Source organism: Hippocampus bargibanti, linkage group LG17, assembly GCF_051943395.1.
Source record: "Hippocampus bargibanti isolate YZ-2025 linkage group LG17, ASM5194339v1, whole genome shotgun sequence".
NCBI classification, from domain to species: Eukaryota; Metazoa; Chordata; class Actinopteri; order Syngnathiformes; family Syngnathidae; genus Hippocampus; species Hippocampus bargibanti.
Window position 1 is genome coordinate 8,412,762 of NC_142750.1, and position 17,707 is coordinate 8,430,468.

General features: G+C 39.2%; 2 protein-coding genes across 4 annotated transcripts in view; both read left to right on the top strand.

Moving 5' to 3' along the window:
- Window positions 1–12,844, top strand: stat3 (signal transducer and activator of transcription 3 (acute-phase response factor)). Of its 2 annotated transcripts, XM_089019583.1 has the most exons (24): window positions 1–179; window positions 1,561–1,704; window positions 2,502–2,745; window positions 2,837–2,929; window positions 3,522–3,603; window positions 3,716–3,816; window positions 3,901–4,052; window positions 4,327–4,485; window positions 4,586–4,678; window positions 4,915–4,974; window positions 5,051–5,080; window positions 5,160–5,253; window positions 5,344–5,391; window positions 5,475–5,558; window positions 5,798–5,896; window positions 6,018–6,153; window positions 7,079–7,131; window positions 7,237–7,331; window positions 7,418–7,557; window positions 7,670–7,888; window positions 7,968–8,010; window positions 8,535–8,594; window positions 10,552–10,655; window positions 11,669–12,844. In XM_089019583.1, the coding sequence occupies exons 2-24, from the start codon at window positions 1,577–1,579 to the stop codon at window positions 11,707–11,709; spliced, it is 2,358 nt and encodes a 785-aa protein (XP_088875709.1). In that variant the 5' UTR covers window positions 1–179; window positions 1,561–1,576; the 3' UTR covers window positions 11,710–12,844. The 2 variants fall into 2 exon arrangements, with proteins under 2 accessions (XP_088875709.1, XP_088875710.1); XM_089019584.1 differs by lacking the exon at window positions 8,535–8,594 and having other exon boundaries at window positions 2–179.
- Window positions 12,845–14,972: 2,128 nt separating this feature from the next.
- stat5a (signal transducer and activator of transcription 5a) overlaps window positions 14,973–17,707 on the top strand; it is a 45,916-nt gene continuing 43,181 nt past the window's right edge. For both annotated transcript variants that reach the window (XM_089019581.1, XM_089019582.1), the window contains exon 1: window positions 14,973–15,131. The gene's annotated coding sequence lies outside the window, so the exon portion shown is untranslated. The remainder of the gene's footprint in view (window positions 15,132–17,707) is intronic.

Below are 17,707 nucleotides of genomic sequence, written 5' to 3' on the forward strand. Positions count from 1 at the left end.
GCTGTGGAGTTCGTTTGGCTGTAAACGCCGCAATGTATATAGCGCTCCGGACGTGAAGATCTCGACGACGTGGGTTGATAACTTTTTTAAAATTCTGGGTCTGCATCTTTTCACTGACATATAGTGAGGATCGGCGTTATTATCACTTGAAACTTCCTGAAGGAGCAACGGTTAGTCAGGTAAGCAGCCTTTACGAGGACAGTACAGTACTTGTTTACATTTTGATGGAGTTGTTGTTATTCAAAATTATTGTCTATATACGACAATTAAAAAACTAAACGAGTTATATATGTTGTGTACACGGTGATCTAGGTATGAAAAATTCCGGGTTACATAAGTTTCATTGGCAAAAGACAATTCCAAGAATTCCGGGCTGGGCTCAGTCCCTGAATATAAAACTTCAAATCTTTGTTTTTAGCATGTTCACACCATCAATCGCTGTTAACTTATTCTGATTACGTTATAAATTGGCTTCCTTCGTGGTTTAGTCACGCCCATCTCCATCCTTGCTGCAGGACAATATGGCCGTGAGCAGCCTTGCATTGCCTGCTTACATAAAAATACTGTAGACAATAACATTCACTCATCCAAGCAACACAACAGCCCCCTGCTTGCGGAATTCTACACGTGTCTCGATGATAAACAACGACGATGTCGAAGGTCTCCTTGAGCAAGATACTGTCACTCTTGATGCTCTGTCAGTCGGTGAATGCGGTAACTTTGTAAACATCCAATTTGCCATACGATTCACTGACAACTTCACCCCATTTTCTGCCCCGTTTTATTGCTTATTTGCTTCTTTTGTGACCCACAACAACAACAACAACAATAATAATATCAATAATAAAAATAAGGACAATAAGAACACATTTTACATGTTTTCACACACCTGATTCATTGCGTATCTGGGTATTTTTTTTCTTCTTGGTACCATAATTACATTTACCCACCAATCAAAGAGCAACACAAATAAACACTATTTAAATTTACTCCCTTTTTGAAGCTGGAAAAGTAATGGTTGATGTTTTTTGTTGGAAGTGCATTCTGAGCACTATTCCACAAGTTGTTCCTTCACCTCTCTGAAAGTTACTGCTGTCAGGCAAAGCTCTCAAACAGACACTCACCAGCATCACACAGCACATACTGGACATTTGTCTTTGTTCAATTATTTTCATGCGGTTTTTAAAAAGTGTGATTTGATCAGTATGTGATTTAATTTTATTTATTTATTTTTTACTATGTGATGGCCTCAAAGTATAGAAGGGGGTTGTATGCTGTGGTTCTTGTTTACGGTCAAAACAAAAGGCTTTTGCTCATCGTAGGACAAGCCAGCGGATACAACCTGCTTCTTGCAACTAATAGATAATCAATAAAGCCATCTGTAGACTCTCAGGTTACAACAACATGACTAACTGTAATCCTATTTGTAGTTTTACAACATTTAGGTGAGAAAAGGCGTTCTAAGTTCTTTACTGATAAAACAGCATGTGTTGGTTTCATGACAGAGGAAATGAGCACCCTGAAAGTGTGTTGCTTTGTGTTTTTTTAAATGTTTTTTAGGCTCACATCGGTCAAGATGGCCCAGTGGAACCAGTTGCAACAGCTGGAGACAAGGTACTTGGAGCAGCTGTACCACCTGTACAGCGACAGCTTCCCCATGGAGCTGCGTCAGTTCCTCGCGCCCTGGATTGAAAGTCAAGACTGGTGAGTGACAAATTCGACTGCTAGGAAGAGTGTGAAGAGTCATGACCCGTTTTCTGCTAAACAATTCGATTTGTTCTTACAAACCACTTCCTGCTTGGTCATAACCACGTCGTGGGGATCAACAACAAATTCTCATGATTCAACGGTTTTATAATTGTTATTATTAGTTCCTGTTTGTGTTTTCATTGCATTTTTAGATGTTTGTGATTGATGGATTTAATGTTTTATTCTCAAGTTTGAAAGAATTTTGGACGAGACATGGCCGCTTTTTCGCTCTTCCTGATTGTGGAAAATTGTTTTACAATACAATAAATACAATACATATTGATTTATATAGCGCTTTAACAACAGCTGAAGCTACAACAAAGCACTTAACATGGACAGCTATCATATACAGGAAAAAAGCAGTCACAAACATTTGATCTTTGTATTATTTTCCAAAAAATGTTGGATAGTCATCTGGTCGCTCAACGCATCAGAATCTGTCTGTCTTTATTGCCAATTATGTAGAACACACAAGAAATTTGTCCCTGGTCGAACACGCTGCGCTAGTGTCAAGAAATTGCAAAGAGGCGCTGTACAGTTATAAGAGAGACTCAAACAGAGTCGACTGAATCGTAAGTATAGTCGTAGACCACTGGTCTAACTTGGATTTGAAAGAAAAGAGTTTCATTCCATTTACATGGTTTACTTCACACAAGTTCATTTTTTGCATACTGCATACACCCACGTTTCTTCTGTAAATGACGAATGCTGACTTTAACTTTGACTCATCAGCCTTTTTTTTGTTCTGAAAGGACTTTTGCTGGTCAGAAAGAGTCTCATGCCACCCTGGTGTTCCATAATCTCCTGGGCGAGATAGACCAGCAGTACAGCCGCTTCCTGCAAGAGAACAACGTCCTCTACCAGCACAACCTGAGGCGGATCAAGCAGCACCTGCAGAGCAAGTACCTGGAGAAGCCCATGGACATCGCCCGTATCGTCGCTCGCTGCTTGTGGGAGGAGCAACGCCTCTTACAGACAGCCACCGCTGCTGCGCAGGTCCAAAATGGAACATGATTATATAGTTATATAGTTTAAAATTGATATTTTCAGTTAATTTCATGACATAGCTTCTACATGTCACAATCAGGACGGACAAGCAGCCCACCCTACAGGGACAGTGGTGACAGAGAAGCAACAGATTCTGGAACACAACCTTCAAGACATCAGGAAACGAGTACAGGTTTGTTTTGACGTGTTGATCGTTTCCCGCAGCTGACAGATTCCCGATTTGCATGTTTTTATTGCAGTTCTGAGATTCGCGGTTCGAAATTTGGCTTCACTCTTACTGTTGCTTTCTGCCACATTCTCATCACGTGCATGACTTCAAAATTCGTTCAGACTCCAAATTAGGACGGTATAAAAATTATAAATGGATAATGAGCTGCATAAATAAAGAAAATTGTAGACGATTGTAGTGGTTGAGTTCAAAAAGTAAAATGTTTACAATATACTGGGTCCAAAAACACACTGGAAAATATTTGTAGAGAGGCCAGTTGCTTCCTAAATTGTAAATTTAGGAAGAAATTTTACATTAAATTAATTTTGATTGTTTTTTTTTTTCATATGTATTTATTTTTCCAACATAGGGAAAAATTCATCACAGAGACAGGCCTGACAATTAATTGTGTAAATAATAATAATAATAATAATAATAATAATAATAATAATAATAATAATAATAATAATACATTTAATTTATAAGCACCTTTCACAACTCTCAAGGACTGGTAGATTGAAGATCACTATTTAAGATGTCCTCTTTCTTCCAACAGGACATGGAACAGAAGATGAAGATGCTGGAAAACTTGCAGGACGACTTTGATTTCAACTACAAGACATTGAAAAGTCAAGGAGGTAATATATACTCATTATATATATATACTCATATTTTTACAATATATACTCGTTTTAGAGTTTTTGCATTCAGTATGACCTCATATTTCCATTTTTAAAAATCTGTTTGCAGAGCTGAACCAGGACCTGAATGGAAATAGTCAGGCAGCAGCTACCAGGCAAAAAATGGCTCAGCTGGAGCAGATGCTGAGTACACTGGACCAGCTTCGACGGGTGTGCTCATCTATCTGATTGTTTTGAATCAGCTTACCCATCTGCTGTTGTCTGGAGAATATTGTAACTTTTTTCCCCCGACAGCAAATTGTGACAGAGATGGGAGGCTTACTGACCGCAATGGTCTACGTACAGAAGAACCTAACAGACGAAGAACTGGCCGAATGGAAGCGACGACAGCAAATTGCATGTATCGGAGGTCCGCCAAACATCTGCCTTGACCGCCTGGAAACATGGTACTCTTCTAAATTGATTATATTGGGGTTACTCGGCTGACCGGATTATTATTACAGTAAAGTCTCGTTATATCGATATCGGATATATCGATAGTCCCGGTTATATCGATACTATTTCTATGCACACACGGAGAAAATTACATGCAAACAGGGTCGGATATATCAATAGTCCCGGTTATATCGATATTTTTTCGGACTCCCTTGAATATCGATATAACGAGACTTTACTGTATTTTTGATTGGTGATGTAATGTGAACATTTCACAACATTCAGGATCACGTCCTTGGCCGAATCCCAGCTCCAGATTCGGCAGCAGATCAAAAAGCTGGAAGAGCTTCAACAAAAGGTGTCATACAAAGGAGACCCCATCGTCCAGCACCGACCTGCCCTCGAGGAGAAGATTGTGGACTTGTTCAGAAACCTCATGAAAAGGTAGGGTTGAAGTATGAACAAACATACCACTAATTCAAACAGTTATGACAATTATTTTTCTTCAATATTTAACTGTCATTGTGTTATTGTGGCTCAACAGTGCGTTTGTGGTAGAAAGACAGCCGTGCATGCCCATGCACCCTGACAGGCCGTTGGTCATAAAAACAGGCGTGCAGTTCACAAACAAAGTCAGGTAAGATTAACAATGTCCTGCACTTAATTTTACAAATGGACATAAGTCTTTGGGACACATCCATACAAACACAAACACAAGGAGGAGAGTCGAAGTTGTTATAGCTGCAAAATTGTGAACCATATCCATACTAACTTCCATCGTCAAAGTCATACGTCCTTATGTTTTTGCTAATGTCATTTAGCATCCTAGTTTCGTACACGATGTTGTAACTTTGAACATGATTATTCTTCCAGGCTGCTCGTGAAGTTTCCTGAGCTCAATTACCAGCTGAAAATTAAAGTTTGCATCGACAAGTAAGTTCTTAAAATGGTTATTATTATGCGCACACCCAAGCCTTCTTACTGAATACATGAGGACTGAATTTTTCAGGGAGTCTGGCGATGTGGCTGCAATCCGAGGGTAAGGTATCCAAACTCATGCATTCAGACATTTAAATGTAATATCATGTCTCACTTCCTGCTTTTACCTTTTGTTTTAGGTCCAGAAAGTTCAACATCCTTGGCACGAACACCAAAGTCATGAACATGGAGGAGTCCAACAACGGCAGCTTGTCAGCAGAGTTTAAACACTTGGTGAGTTTCGGAGCTTGCTACCAGCTCGTATCAGCAGCTAATACATGCTTACTAACGGCAGAACCCTGGATTCTTTTTTTTTTTTTGCAGACCCTCAGAGAGCAGCGGTGTGGTAATGGTGGACGCACCAACAGCGACGTAGGCAACACTGCAATACCTCGACACAATGGTATCCCACCCCCACGTTTTTTTTTTTTGCTTATGGTTGTGTTCTTCATTAGGCATCACTTATCGTCACCGAGGAGCTCCATCTGATCACCTTTGAGACTGAAGTCTATCACCAAGGTCTGAAGATTGATCTGGAGGTCAGTGGGAATGGAAAGAAACTGAAAATGAACAAAATGAGTCAGAAATCAGACATTTTCTATCACCTTTTTCCCCCAAGATGACCCGCATCAGTTCAAAAGCCTAAACTAATCGTATAATACTCTATTAATTTGTGCCAAGGCAGAAAACGCAGTTGTCCAATCAGTGACAATTGAAAAACTCGTGCAAAAAATATTTGCAATTAAGGTTGAGATCTAATTTCCAACATGTTTTGCAGACGCATTCTCTGCCCGTTGTGGTCATATCTAACATCTGCCAGATGCCAAATGCCTGGGCGTCCATATTATGGTACAACATGCTTACAGATCAGCCAAAGGTAAGATGATTCCCCTGTGCGCGACGCCACTATGAAAAAAACCATGACACACAAAATGGGTCTGGAGGGAAGACTTGGAGGAAAAGACTGAAGTTTTACCGTGCTGTGAATCTTTGGACAGAATGTGAACTTCTTCACCAAGCCGCCGGTGGGGACGTGGGACCAGGTGGCTGAAGTGCTCAGCTGGCAATTCTCGTCCACCACAAAGAGAGGCCTGACCATTGAGCAACTCACCACATTGGCCGAGAAACTCTTAGGTGAGGTCATTGAAAAGCATTTGTAGCATGTTGTCTGTACTTGATGTCCCACTCTCTAATTATATGGCCTGATCTAATATAAACTGTAAACAATATCATCAAACTGTGGCTATATTATACACTTCCAGGTTGAGTGAACGCTGGCGCGTGTGGCTGCCGCTGCTCACCCACAGAAAAACTTCCCCTGTGACTGTAAAATGACCTAGAGAGTTTTGAAATGCGCTTAATAATTAAATGTATTATTATTACAAACCCCGCCATATCGAGGTCATGCCCTGTTACATATTTTTCCGCAATACAACTTCATTTATTTATTTTACATAAGTTTAAAAAACATTATTCAGGAGGAAAATCTTTAGGACAAGCTATTAAAAAAAAAACATTTAATTAGTCTATATTTTCTAACCATTTTAAATTTGATTTTTTTGTGCGTGTTTTAAATATATTGAACTCATTCAGACGTGCAAAAATGTGTCCACTCCAGTGCCAGGGTTTTTGTCATTTTCACTAAAATTCCAGGACCCGCAGAATATTGAGTTTTAGTATTACATAAACATTAAATGCAGCATAAGAAACCTTAGACTGTCTTCTTTCATCCGTCAGAAGAGTTAATTCCTAAATTATATGGAGCTGGAGTTATATGAGTGTGGAAATGGGGGCTGCTGTACAAAAGGCAGATGCTGCCCCGTCGTGGGAGGGAAAAACATTGCCAAAGGTCTGACCAGCGCTTTATCACCCCCTCAAGAAAAACCAAAACCTGAACAAATTCAGGAATGGCACTCCACGTCATATTTTCAATTTCCGAATAATTTCGGGAATGGCAGTGAATGAGTTAAGATCGCATCTATCCATTGCAGATTTTCACACGCTGACTTGAATTTATGACATGTCAAAGTACTCTCTATTTGTTCCATTTTGCCTTCAGGTCCGTCGGTCAACTACTCAGGCTGTCAGTTTACGTGGGCCAAGTTTTGTAAGGTACTTCAGTTGGCTTTTTCGCTCATCGTGTTGAATTCCCTTTGGGACGGCCATGTTGGAACCCTCTTACTGACCTCATCCAAGTTTTAATTTATGTCCTTGCAGGAGAACATGGCCGGTAAAGGTTTTTCTTTCTGGGTCTGGCTAGACAACATCATCGACCTGGTCAAAAAGTACATCCTTGCGCTATGGAATGAGGGGTAAGGGAGTGGTGACATTTTGTAGGTATTTTTATCCCCTTCTGCTTTCATTTAGACTTTAAAATATCTACTTGATTGACCTCCAGGTACATCATGGGCTTTATCAGCAAGGAGCGAGAGAGGGCCATTCTTAGTCCCAAACCACCTGGCACGTTTCTTTTGCGCTTCAGTGAGAGCAGCAAGGAAGGCGGCATCACATTCACGTGGGTTGAGAAAGACATCAACGGTAAGGCATGCTTATTTTTACAGTTGTTATACTGTTCATATCAAAAGCCGAACAGTTGGGGGATGTCCAATGGGAGAGGCAGTCTCAATATTGCTTCTTTCGACACTGACAGGCAAGACTCAGATTCAGTCGGTGGAGCCGTACACTAAGCAGCAACTCAACAACATGTCTTTCGCTGATATCATCATGGGCTACAAAATCATGGATGCCACCAACATCTTGGTTTCCCCCCTCGTGTATCTGTATCCCGAAATTCCCAAGGAAGAAGCCTTCGGGAAGTACTGTAGGCCAGAAGCTGCTCCTGAACCCGAGCTGGGAGACTCCACAAGTAGTACGTGTCAGCTTATGCTAACAATTGTGTAATAATTCCATACTCAACTTTTTTTCACTCCCATCTTTTTCTTCACCAGTTATTCAGCCGTATTTGAAGACCAAGTTCATCTGCGTTACCCCGTGAGTATAACCTTTTCACGTTCTTTTGTGTCCATATTTAGATTTATGCAGACACAGAATTTACCATGTGTCTCTGCTTCTTTTTTTACTGTTATTTAATTACTAATGTTAGAAACAAATAGGAACAGTCAAAGTCAATGCACACTCTGAAACTCCAACAGGTGTTTCAATCATGGGGCTGTCTTTTTTTGTGACCAGTGTGAATCCTATGTGGATACGGAGGGCTCTGCCGCTGTGGATGTGGTCACAGCTGATTATTGCGGTCCACCGAAAATCATTCACTTATGTACTATGATTGGCTTTGAGTGCGGTGGTCTTTAAGGCTTAATGTGTTTAAAAAAACACTTGAAAAAACAAAGAACCTGACAAAGTACAATTGGGCAACGATGCCACGCATTGGTGAAATATTTGGATGGATGAATTGTCAGGTGGTTTCAGACAGTCAAGTCCTTCAAAAGCATATTTGCTGTTTGAAAGTCATAATACACCAAAAAAGACCACACACACCTGACCTGTCTCCGTAGGTGTCCCTCCGTGTTCATGGACTTTCCGGACAGTGAGCTGCTTGGGAACGGATTCCCGGGGTAGGCGCTTTGGTTGGGCGGGGCATGTAGGGACTGCATATTTATGTCTATGTGTGTGTTTCCATAATCAGCTCACCCATCAACACTATCGAAAAGCAACGCGGTGCTTAATAAGCGTTACACATTTCCACAACTATGCGCTTTTGCCAAGGATATTATGGTGAACAAAATAAAACGCCACAAAACAAAAATAGAAGAAAAAAATGAAGAAGAACTACAATTATCGTGAAAATATTGCGCTTCCTTTTTTGGTTAGAAAATTACATCATGAGCATAGCTTTGGAATTTATGTTGGAAATGACAACATAGCCGTGAGCCGCACTAAGGAAGGTCCATCAGTTTCCGGAGAGTTGTGGTACTTTGACTGTGCGTCACCTAAAAGTGACGGCATTTGGCAGCGGCCAATAAAACAGCGACACCAAATGTCATTGCGCCATGGCGACAAGCCAGTCTTGAAACCATTTCATGTGTTTGTTGTGGCTTCCCAGCTTTTGACTCTGAACCCAGCCCTGGTTAAGCGATGCTACGCTATGCTAGGTTCACTCGTGTTCTGAAGGGTTCATATATGAAGAATACATTCTGTACATGAAAAAAGTACTAAACAATAGAACTGGGTTTAAGTATGCTCTCTATCTATCTAGCTATCAAGCTCGGTAGCTAGCTAGATAGCTAGCTAGCTATTACATACCTACCTAACATCCAATCTGACAATGATTAACAGATACAATAGCAAATCTCCTTTAGAAGTTGGCAACATGGCAAACAAGGGAGGGAAAGCCAGACCGTCTTAGATTCAATCAAGACGTTAAAGTTCCGATGCAAGAGCTATCAAAGCACGATTTTGCACTGCAAATGGACAGTACCATCATTTTATTTTTTATTTCTGTAATTGTGGATGGTTGTTTGAAAAAATAAAAACAAGAAGTAATATTTTTGTTGAGTTTTAACATTACTGATTGGGATTTTTTTCAATACCGTATTTTCCGGTGTATAAGGCACACCGGAGTATAAGGCGCACCTCCAATGAGTAGTGCATTTTCAAACTTTTTCCACATATAAGGCGCACTGGCCTATAAGGCACACCTTCAATGAAATTATATATTTATATAAGATATAAATACACATGTATAAATGTTTTCCATATATGTATAAGGCACACCGCATAATAAGGCGCTACAGTAGCGGCTGGGGTTATGCACTACTTCTTTTACCTGGGGAAATAGAGTCGGTGGCTGGTGACAGTCGTTGCGAGACCTGTTGTGGCTCAATCTTACTTCACATACAAGGCGCACCTGCGTATAAGGCACAGGGTCATCTTTTGAAGAAAATCAAGGCTTTTGAGTCCGGAAAATATGGTAATAAATATTAAATAAAAGCGGAATAAATCCGGGTTCATTTACAACACAAAACTCAAAACAAAACAAAAAACTAATTACAATAAAAAAAATCCAAAAGTATTCTTACCCTGCGTCTCACACGTCAATACACAACATGCAATGAAGCAAGATGATTCGTGGGAGAGGCAAGAGTGGAAAATTAATCTCTATTTTCCCTTACTCTAACGGCTCTGATACGATGAAGTGCTGTTTATGATGTGGGAATTGTTCAATCCAGTTTATCAAAAAAGGGCAGAAGTGGATGTAAAGCATCAGTCCTATCCCCTGGCATTCCCTTATCCATAAGTGACATCACTCCTCTTTTGCAACACAAATATACGGTATTAGTAGGACAACATTAATAATCGCAGTGGTACAGTATCAATTGATTGAGACAAGTGAGTCTGAAACTTCACTACTCCTTCCTTCGTCGCCCTATTCATTGCCATTTTTCCACAGCACTCAGCGAAACCACTCACGATCAGCTAACCCAATTAGCATGTCACTTTATTTGTGTGTCCATGGCTGATGACTGAAGCCAGTGGTGTCATTGCTTGTTTTTGTTTTTTGTCTTTTGCTAGGACAAACTCGGGCAACACCAGCGACCTTTTCTCACTTTCCCTGTCTCCGCGCACTCTGGACTCACTGATGCCCAGTGAAGCCGAGGCTAATCCAGGACATTTGGGTGAGTTAGCCAGCAACACACCCTCACACGTACACACTCAGCTGCCAGAATGTTAACGTGCGTGTGTGCATCTTGACCGCTAAGTGGCAGTATAGTACATATCGACATGTAGACGTGATGGGAAAAGACCGCAATTTAGCCTCTATAACGTTAATTGTTTTTGAATAGGGTGAATAGGATATATCTGTTGGCAAGTGTTCCTATTAATGAAATTAAAATCTGACATTTTTTCAAATGTTTTGAACTACTGAGAGGTCCATGCTAGTTTTATAAACAAGTCCATTTTCTTTGTTTACATAATAATAATAATCATTGGATTGGATTTGCCTTTATTAGGCTCGCAGTGGAGAAATTTACATTTCACACCAGCAAAGTGATGAAAGGAATGAAAGTAGAAAAACTAAATACATGAGCTGCTGGAAAGGCAACCACTCTCGCGGCGCCGTCTTGAAGTCAAAAGATAATAATAATAATAATCATCATCATAATCATAATATAATACATTGTATTTATAAGCGTATTTATATAACTCAAATATAAAATTGCCACAATAACATTCAAATAAAGTAAAACTACTCACCATTTGATGACAATGCTCTGATCTTACCTTGAAATGGGCATCCATTTTCCCTTCATTTCTAAACGCTAGCTAGCTAGCGGTGTCATCCGGAGCAACAAGATCACATTAAGAGCCGTAACAGCAACATCGGAGTCGCATCATTTCAATAACAGGAACATGACACACGATTGGATCTGATCATTAAGCTAACAGACGTACATTTACATTTCTTTCCTATTTAGTGTGACAGTAGAGTTGTCGCACCACTTAAGACCTTCAAATTCCTGATAAAAAGTGACTTTGAAAATAATGTATAAAGCACACAAAAATGAACCCGTGAAGTGATTCATCATTATTGTGACTGATAACATGATGCATTCATATGACACACACCAAGTGAAGTAAAAAGCAATCTGAAAAATGAACTCATTGAACTGTTTTTATTCCTCCGCAGAATCTCTGACTTTGGACATGGATGTCGCTTCTCCCATGTGAACACACCCAACATGGTTTGAGTTTAGATAGATTGAGTGTTTGCAGAGAACAGATGGTAAAAACAAGTTTCCACCTCGACTGTTGTTAGATGTGATGTGTCATCTTCAACAGTCTCCTCACAAGGTGGCATGCAAGTATATCGAATTCATGTGTATGTTTCAAAATGAATGGGTTGTCTCGAGCGATTCATTGTCATATAAGCTATGTCATTGTAAAAAAAAAAAGATGTCCTACTTTTTAGCCCTGTCAAATAGAATCATGCAAATGTGGTAGTTGCCATTTTTAACATACTGTATTGCCCATCAAGCACTCGATAACAGCATGTACATACTTACATTTATTTCATAAGCACTATTTTGCTATCAACGCTTTAGCTTTGGATTTGGCCTGATATATATTTTCTTTCTCCTATGGTGTGGTGTTAAAAATCTGTTTGGAGCTCAACTGCCATGTTACATAATTGTTTTCTGTACAAAAATAAACGTTAATGTTACTACTCATTATATTTAGGCAATAAAACAAATTCCCATCGATGTCTCATTGTTAAAATAATAAAAAATGAATACAGACGAAAATGTAAAATCAGATGTTTCAATGCAGAAGCTCAGAGAATAATAGTATTCGCAAAGTATATTTATACAGTTACGATTTGCCATTTATACAACAAATATAGTGTTGTTATCGGTAACCTGACCACTGATTAACTCATTCACTGCCGTTCCCGAATTCAGGAATTGAAAAGCATGATGTGGAGCGCCATTCCCGAATTTTTGCGGGTTTTGATTTTTCTTGCAGCGGTTGCCGATAAAGCGCCGGTCAGACCTCTGGCAATGTTTGCCTCTCCCACGAGGGGCAGCATTTGCTTTTTGTACAGCCGCCCCCATTTCAAACTCATAACTCCAGACCCATATAACTTACAAATTAACTCTTTTTTTCTGATGAAAGAAGAGAGTCGAAGGTTTTTTATGCTGCTTTGAATGTTTGTGTACGTAGTCCTAAAACTCAATACTCTGGGTCCTGCAATTTGAGTGAAAATGACAAAAACCACTGGAGTGGACACATTGTTGCACATCGTCTGGCAGTGAATGAATTAAGAATTATTTGTTGCATGCACAAAAATAAAATGAAAATGATTCATATGTGTCTTCTTAATGTGCTTAAATTAATGCAATGGTTAAATTCATTCTGAAAAATGAAACTCAAGACATGATTTGAAGAGAAGCGCTTGCAGGAGCTTGCTTGTGAGGCCTCAGTGTGGGTGGCAATTTTTGTTTGGATATTGCACGCACATCATCATAAAAATGAAACTTCCCATTTTCACTTTCATTCTGTCAAAGCGACATCTGAGAACTATTTCCCTCAATGTCATTTAATTTCTCGTCAGTTCACTGATAAAAAAAGCCCCGTGTCATCATCCTGAGACCCTTTCCTTTTTTTCCATCTTTTTTTTTAAATCAATCAAAACAAATAAATAACTAAATAAATAAATAAACAAATACTCAACCAATTTGGAATTGCATTTTGAAGTACATAATTATAATAGAACAAAAGTCCTTGTTTGCTTTAGTTCGTGAAGTCATTTTATTGCAAGTTTTAAATTAAACATTTTACACCTTTTTGCAATTTGTTTTTGAGTTTTATGTCAATAAAGAATTCTATGAAATAATTCAATTAAATTGAAAAGCAACCACTAGAGCTATGTTCAAAAACCTTGCATGCAATTAAAACATTTGATTAATTGGAAAACAAAGAATGACTGAACCAATTAAACACGAATTAACCTTTCTTCTCTGTGCGTTTGTGAAATGAAGTGAAGTTCACTTTTAAGCCCGAGGATGTGGCATTTGTTCAGGTTGACAACCAATCAATCGTTCGTTATTTATTATAAAGTGACGTAACAGTGATTTATCCGTTTCTTGTTGGTGGTGTTTTTTTAATTAAATACCAAAATCTTATGTGTGTATGCATATCTAATCAAGTGAAATTGTAATTGAGGTGTTTAATATTTTATATATGTTTTATTTTGTACTAAGGAGTCCAAGGAATAATGACTGAAATGCATTTTTTTCCCACAAAAAAAATAATTTAAAATATATATATTTTATGTGTATATTTTATAATGATTAGAAATATTTAAATGTGGGTATTGTAATATTTTAATGTAACTTTTCAATGAAAAATTCAACACGATTTCACAACTGCGTATACAACGCATGCCTGTAACTAATTGGTCTGCTAATGTCATGAAACTTGAATTTTAAAGTTTTCTTTATTGTTTTTGTCTCAATTCTGTGAAAAACAATTCAAATGTTTCTCTTGTTATCGACAATTTTACTTATTCTCCGAATCTAAAGCCATTGTTTTGCAGCAATGCAAGACGTCTTGGCGTGACGTCACGAACCGGGGGCGGGACTTTCTGAAAATGCCCAATTCGCAGCTCAATTTTTTGCAGATTTTGGACACTTTCAGTCATTTTTATTTGTGTTTTGCATTTGAATAAAAATATCATACTGCGTGTTTTGGGTATTTTAGATGCTATAAAACGTTTTTCTGATGTCAGTTCGGAAACAAAAAAGTGATGTCGGTTGTCCTTTAAATACTAATGTACGGATATTTTTTTACCTTTAAATGAGAACGGTTATTTAAATCTGACTGGTTGAATATGTTATTGGGAGGGGAAAGGGAATGTACAAAATCAGAATCTGAAAGACTTTAATAGTCCCACAGTGGGGAAATTTCGGGCAAATGGGGATTTTAGTGTTGAAATTGTGGTTACATTTTGGGTCAGTGTCAATTTTTGGCAAGTTGAAAACTGTCCCCATGGTGAATTAAATGTGGAAAAGATGAATGTTTAATGCCCCATTGATAAGGAAGAGGCGATACTTGTTTGAAAATGTTGGATTTGAGGAAAATTGACTTTTCAGAAGGAGCAAACTCATATCAACTTGTGAATTTCTTTGAAATTGGATACATATGAAGCAAATGCATCATGGGTCAGTCAATGGATGTCAAAAACGGGCCAAAAACACACAGGATCGTACCCATCTTTTTTTCAGAAACATTCAGAGTTCAGTGCCATTTTATTTTCGTGACATGTCTGTGGCTTGACTTATCTAACGTGTTATTGATACCTCTACTCATAACTGATGGAAGGCGCTGTTTTAGTGTCCCCAAATACGACTTTGACTTCGACACGTCGTCGTAAACCTTCACCAACTGTTTAGTGACACCGGAAGTGGGCGGGGGCAACGAAAAACGAGAGAGGGAGAGAGAGAGAGGTCAGTAATCTGTCACAAATTCCACCGACCGAACCTGCCACCAATCGAGCGGTCGAGAGAGTGAGCGAAAGCTCCCCGTGTCACCGCAGCTTGTGGCCGTACTCGCGTACCGGAGAGCCGCGAGGCAGTCGTCGCCCTACGGAGGTAAGCGTGACATTTCCGAGTGTTGTTGAGTCTTTTTCTCTGGAGGGGTGGGGGAGATAGGGGAGGGAGTGGGACACGTCCTGCGTGCCACTTGACCCTCAACTATTAACGGCATGAAAATAAAATGCAACGTTGGTAAACAAACTTTGCAGCTTCGTTGAACTGGCGAGGCTAACTGTGCCCTCGGTGCAGATGTGTCCACCGGTCGAGGCTCAACAGGCGGCTGAGGGCATCACTGTTGTTGCCCCCACTCCTCTTCCCCACCACCCGCACCTCCACGCTTACTGGTCTTCGCTGTCACTTGTGGTTTTGCTAATGCTTAGTGCTAACTGTGTTGGGCAAGTAAATACGGGAACTGACATTGAAAAAGTAAAAAAATTGCATTTTCTACCAATACATTGCAAATAGGTAAACGTACTCGCGCTGTACGTAAGTACAAGTCTGCATACTTGTGTAAAAGATACTGTCGAAAAGATACTGCAAGTAGAAGAAATGATTTCACGCACATCGCAGGTTAAAAAAAAGTACAGATCGACAATATTTTTACTGTGCCTTTTGATCACGAGAATTTCCAACTTTAATTCCATCACAAGAATGTGTTCTCATCACTGTTGTAACTTCAGGAGCTGGCGAGCTAAAGAAAATTACAGTGACAACTGAAAAAAATTCCATTTTGTCTGCATTTTTTCAAAGATTAGATGAGGATCATTTGTCATGGTTTTGGAATGGCATAAGACACATTCTCAACTTTACTTTATTAATATGGCACTTTTTAAAAGGACCACGACAAAGGGCTATACAATCAGTAAAAGTCAGACATCTGAAAACAAATAAATTTGAAAGAATAACAACATAAAAACAGGAATCTTAATAAAACAGTTTGGAGTGTCTTACCGAGTCAAAAGCCAAACAATAAATCACATTTTTACAAGTGTATTTAAATTTGATACACGGGGGACATGCTTAATGTTTAATGGAAGGTCATTAATGAGAAGAAGCGATAGCGGAAAAAGCTTGATCCCCTCTGAGCCTTCACTTAGTCCTTGATCCCTCCAGTCGTCTAGTCAGCTGACCCAAGGCATCAAGCCTGTACGCACAGGTGGGGGAGCTCAGACAGGTGAGGTATAAAATACCGGGAGCGATTGAGGGAGGCCAGAATTGGATTTATATGCTCCATCCTGCGAGCTCCAGTTAGTAGACTAGCAGCAGGATTTGAAACGCTTGAGATAGGTCCACAAATCATTATCTGTTGCATCATTGTTTTATATGTTCCCAGGATAACGCTCCAACTCGAAAGTCCCCTAGATTAAAAACAAAAAAACAAAACAATCAATCAAACAAACAAAATGGTAATGGTGGTTATCTCTTGCCCATCGTATTTAAATTAAATTAGATTAAATGAACCTTTGTTTGTCTCACAGCGGATAAATTTACATTTCACAGCACCAAAAACAAAATACAGGAGCTGCTGTAAAGGTAGCCACTCTCGCGGCGCCACCTTGAAGTCAAAAACAAACAAAACCCCCAAAAATTATGCGACGCAACACAAAAGACACAGAGAATCTTTCAATCTTAAGCACTTTTACTTTTCTTTATGTTGCGTCATGATCACAGAGGTTTAAAACCGTAACAATTTTGTAACTGAAAGCATGTGCAGACATTTTCAGACGGAGATGATCCATAATGACCTCAAAATGTTTTATTTACACATTTTAACTCGTTAATTTTGTTAACTTTATGTTACGTCCGGGTTGAGTGAACGCTGGGGTGTGTGGCTGCCGCTGCTCACCCGCAGAAAAAATATCCAGTGACTGTAAAATTTCCTTGGGAGTTTTGAAAGGCGCTTATAAATGAAATGTATTCGTATTATTATTATTATTCACGAATTTATTCGGGAATTGAAAATGTGACATAAAGCGCCATTCCCGAATTTTTTCAGGTTTTGTTTTTTCATGCTTGGGTGCCGATAAAGCGCTGGCCATGACTAATGCCATTTTTTTCTTTTCCACAAGGGGCTAGCATTTCCCTTTTTTTCATGTTAGTGCTATGTTCCAGCTTCAGCTGTATAAACCAATATGTACGTATTGCATTGTTTTTTGGACATCCACCCTCATTTCAAGCTCATATAACTCCAGACTCATATAATTTAGGAATTAACTCGTCTATTTTCTGATGAAAGAAGAGAGTCTAAGATTTCTAACGCTGTATTGAATGTTTATGTAGTTTGTTATGTAGTATGTTCTGTGGGTCCTGGAATTTGAGTGACAATGACAAAAACCCTGGCACTGGAGTGCACACATTTTTGTTAATGAGAAACAAAACACGCAGCTCAACGAATGCAACAATTAAAAGGACTCTTGACAATGTAAATTCCTAAAGTCCAACACATGGTATGTCAACCATACTTTGCCCTCCCTCCGGTTTGGATGAAAACGTCCACTCTAAGGAACATTTTTAAATATTTGCCGAAAGGACGTTGATGATATTCAATTGTGAATTTCTTGCTGGTTTGCGCTTGTTTATCATCAAGCGGGCTATTCTGCTTCACCGGGGAGGACCTTTTCTCTGCAGTGACG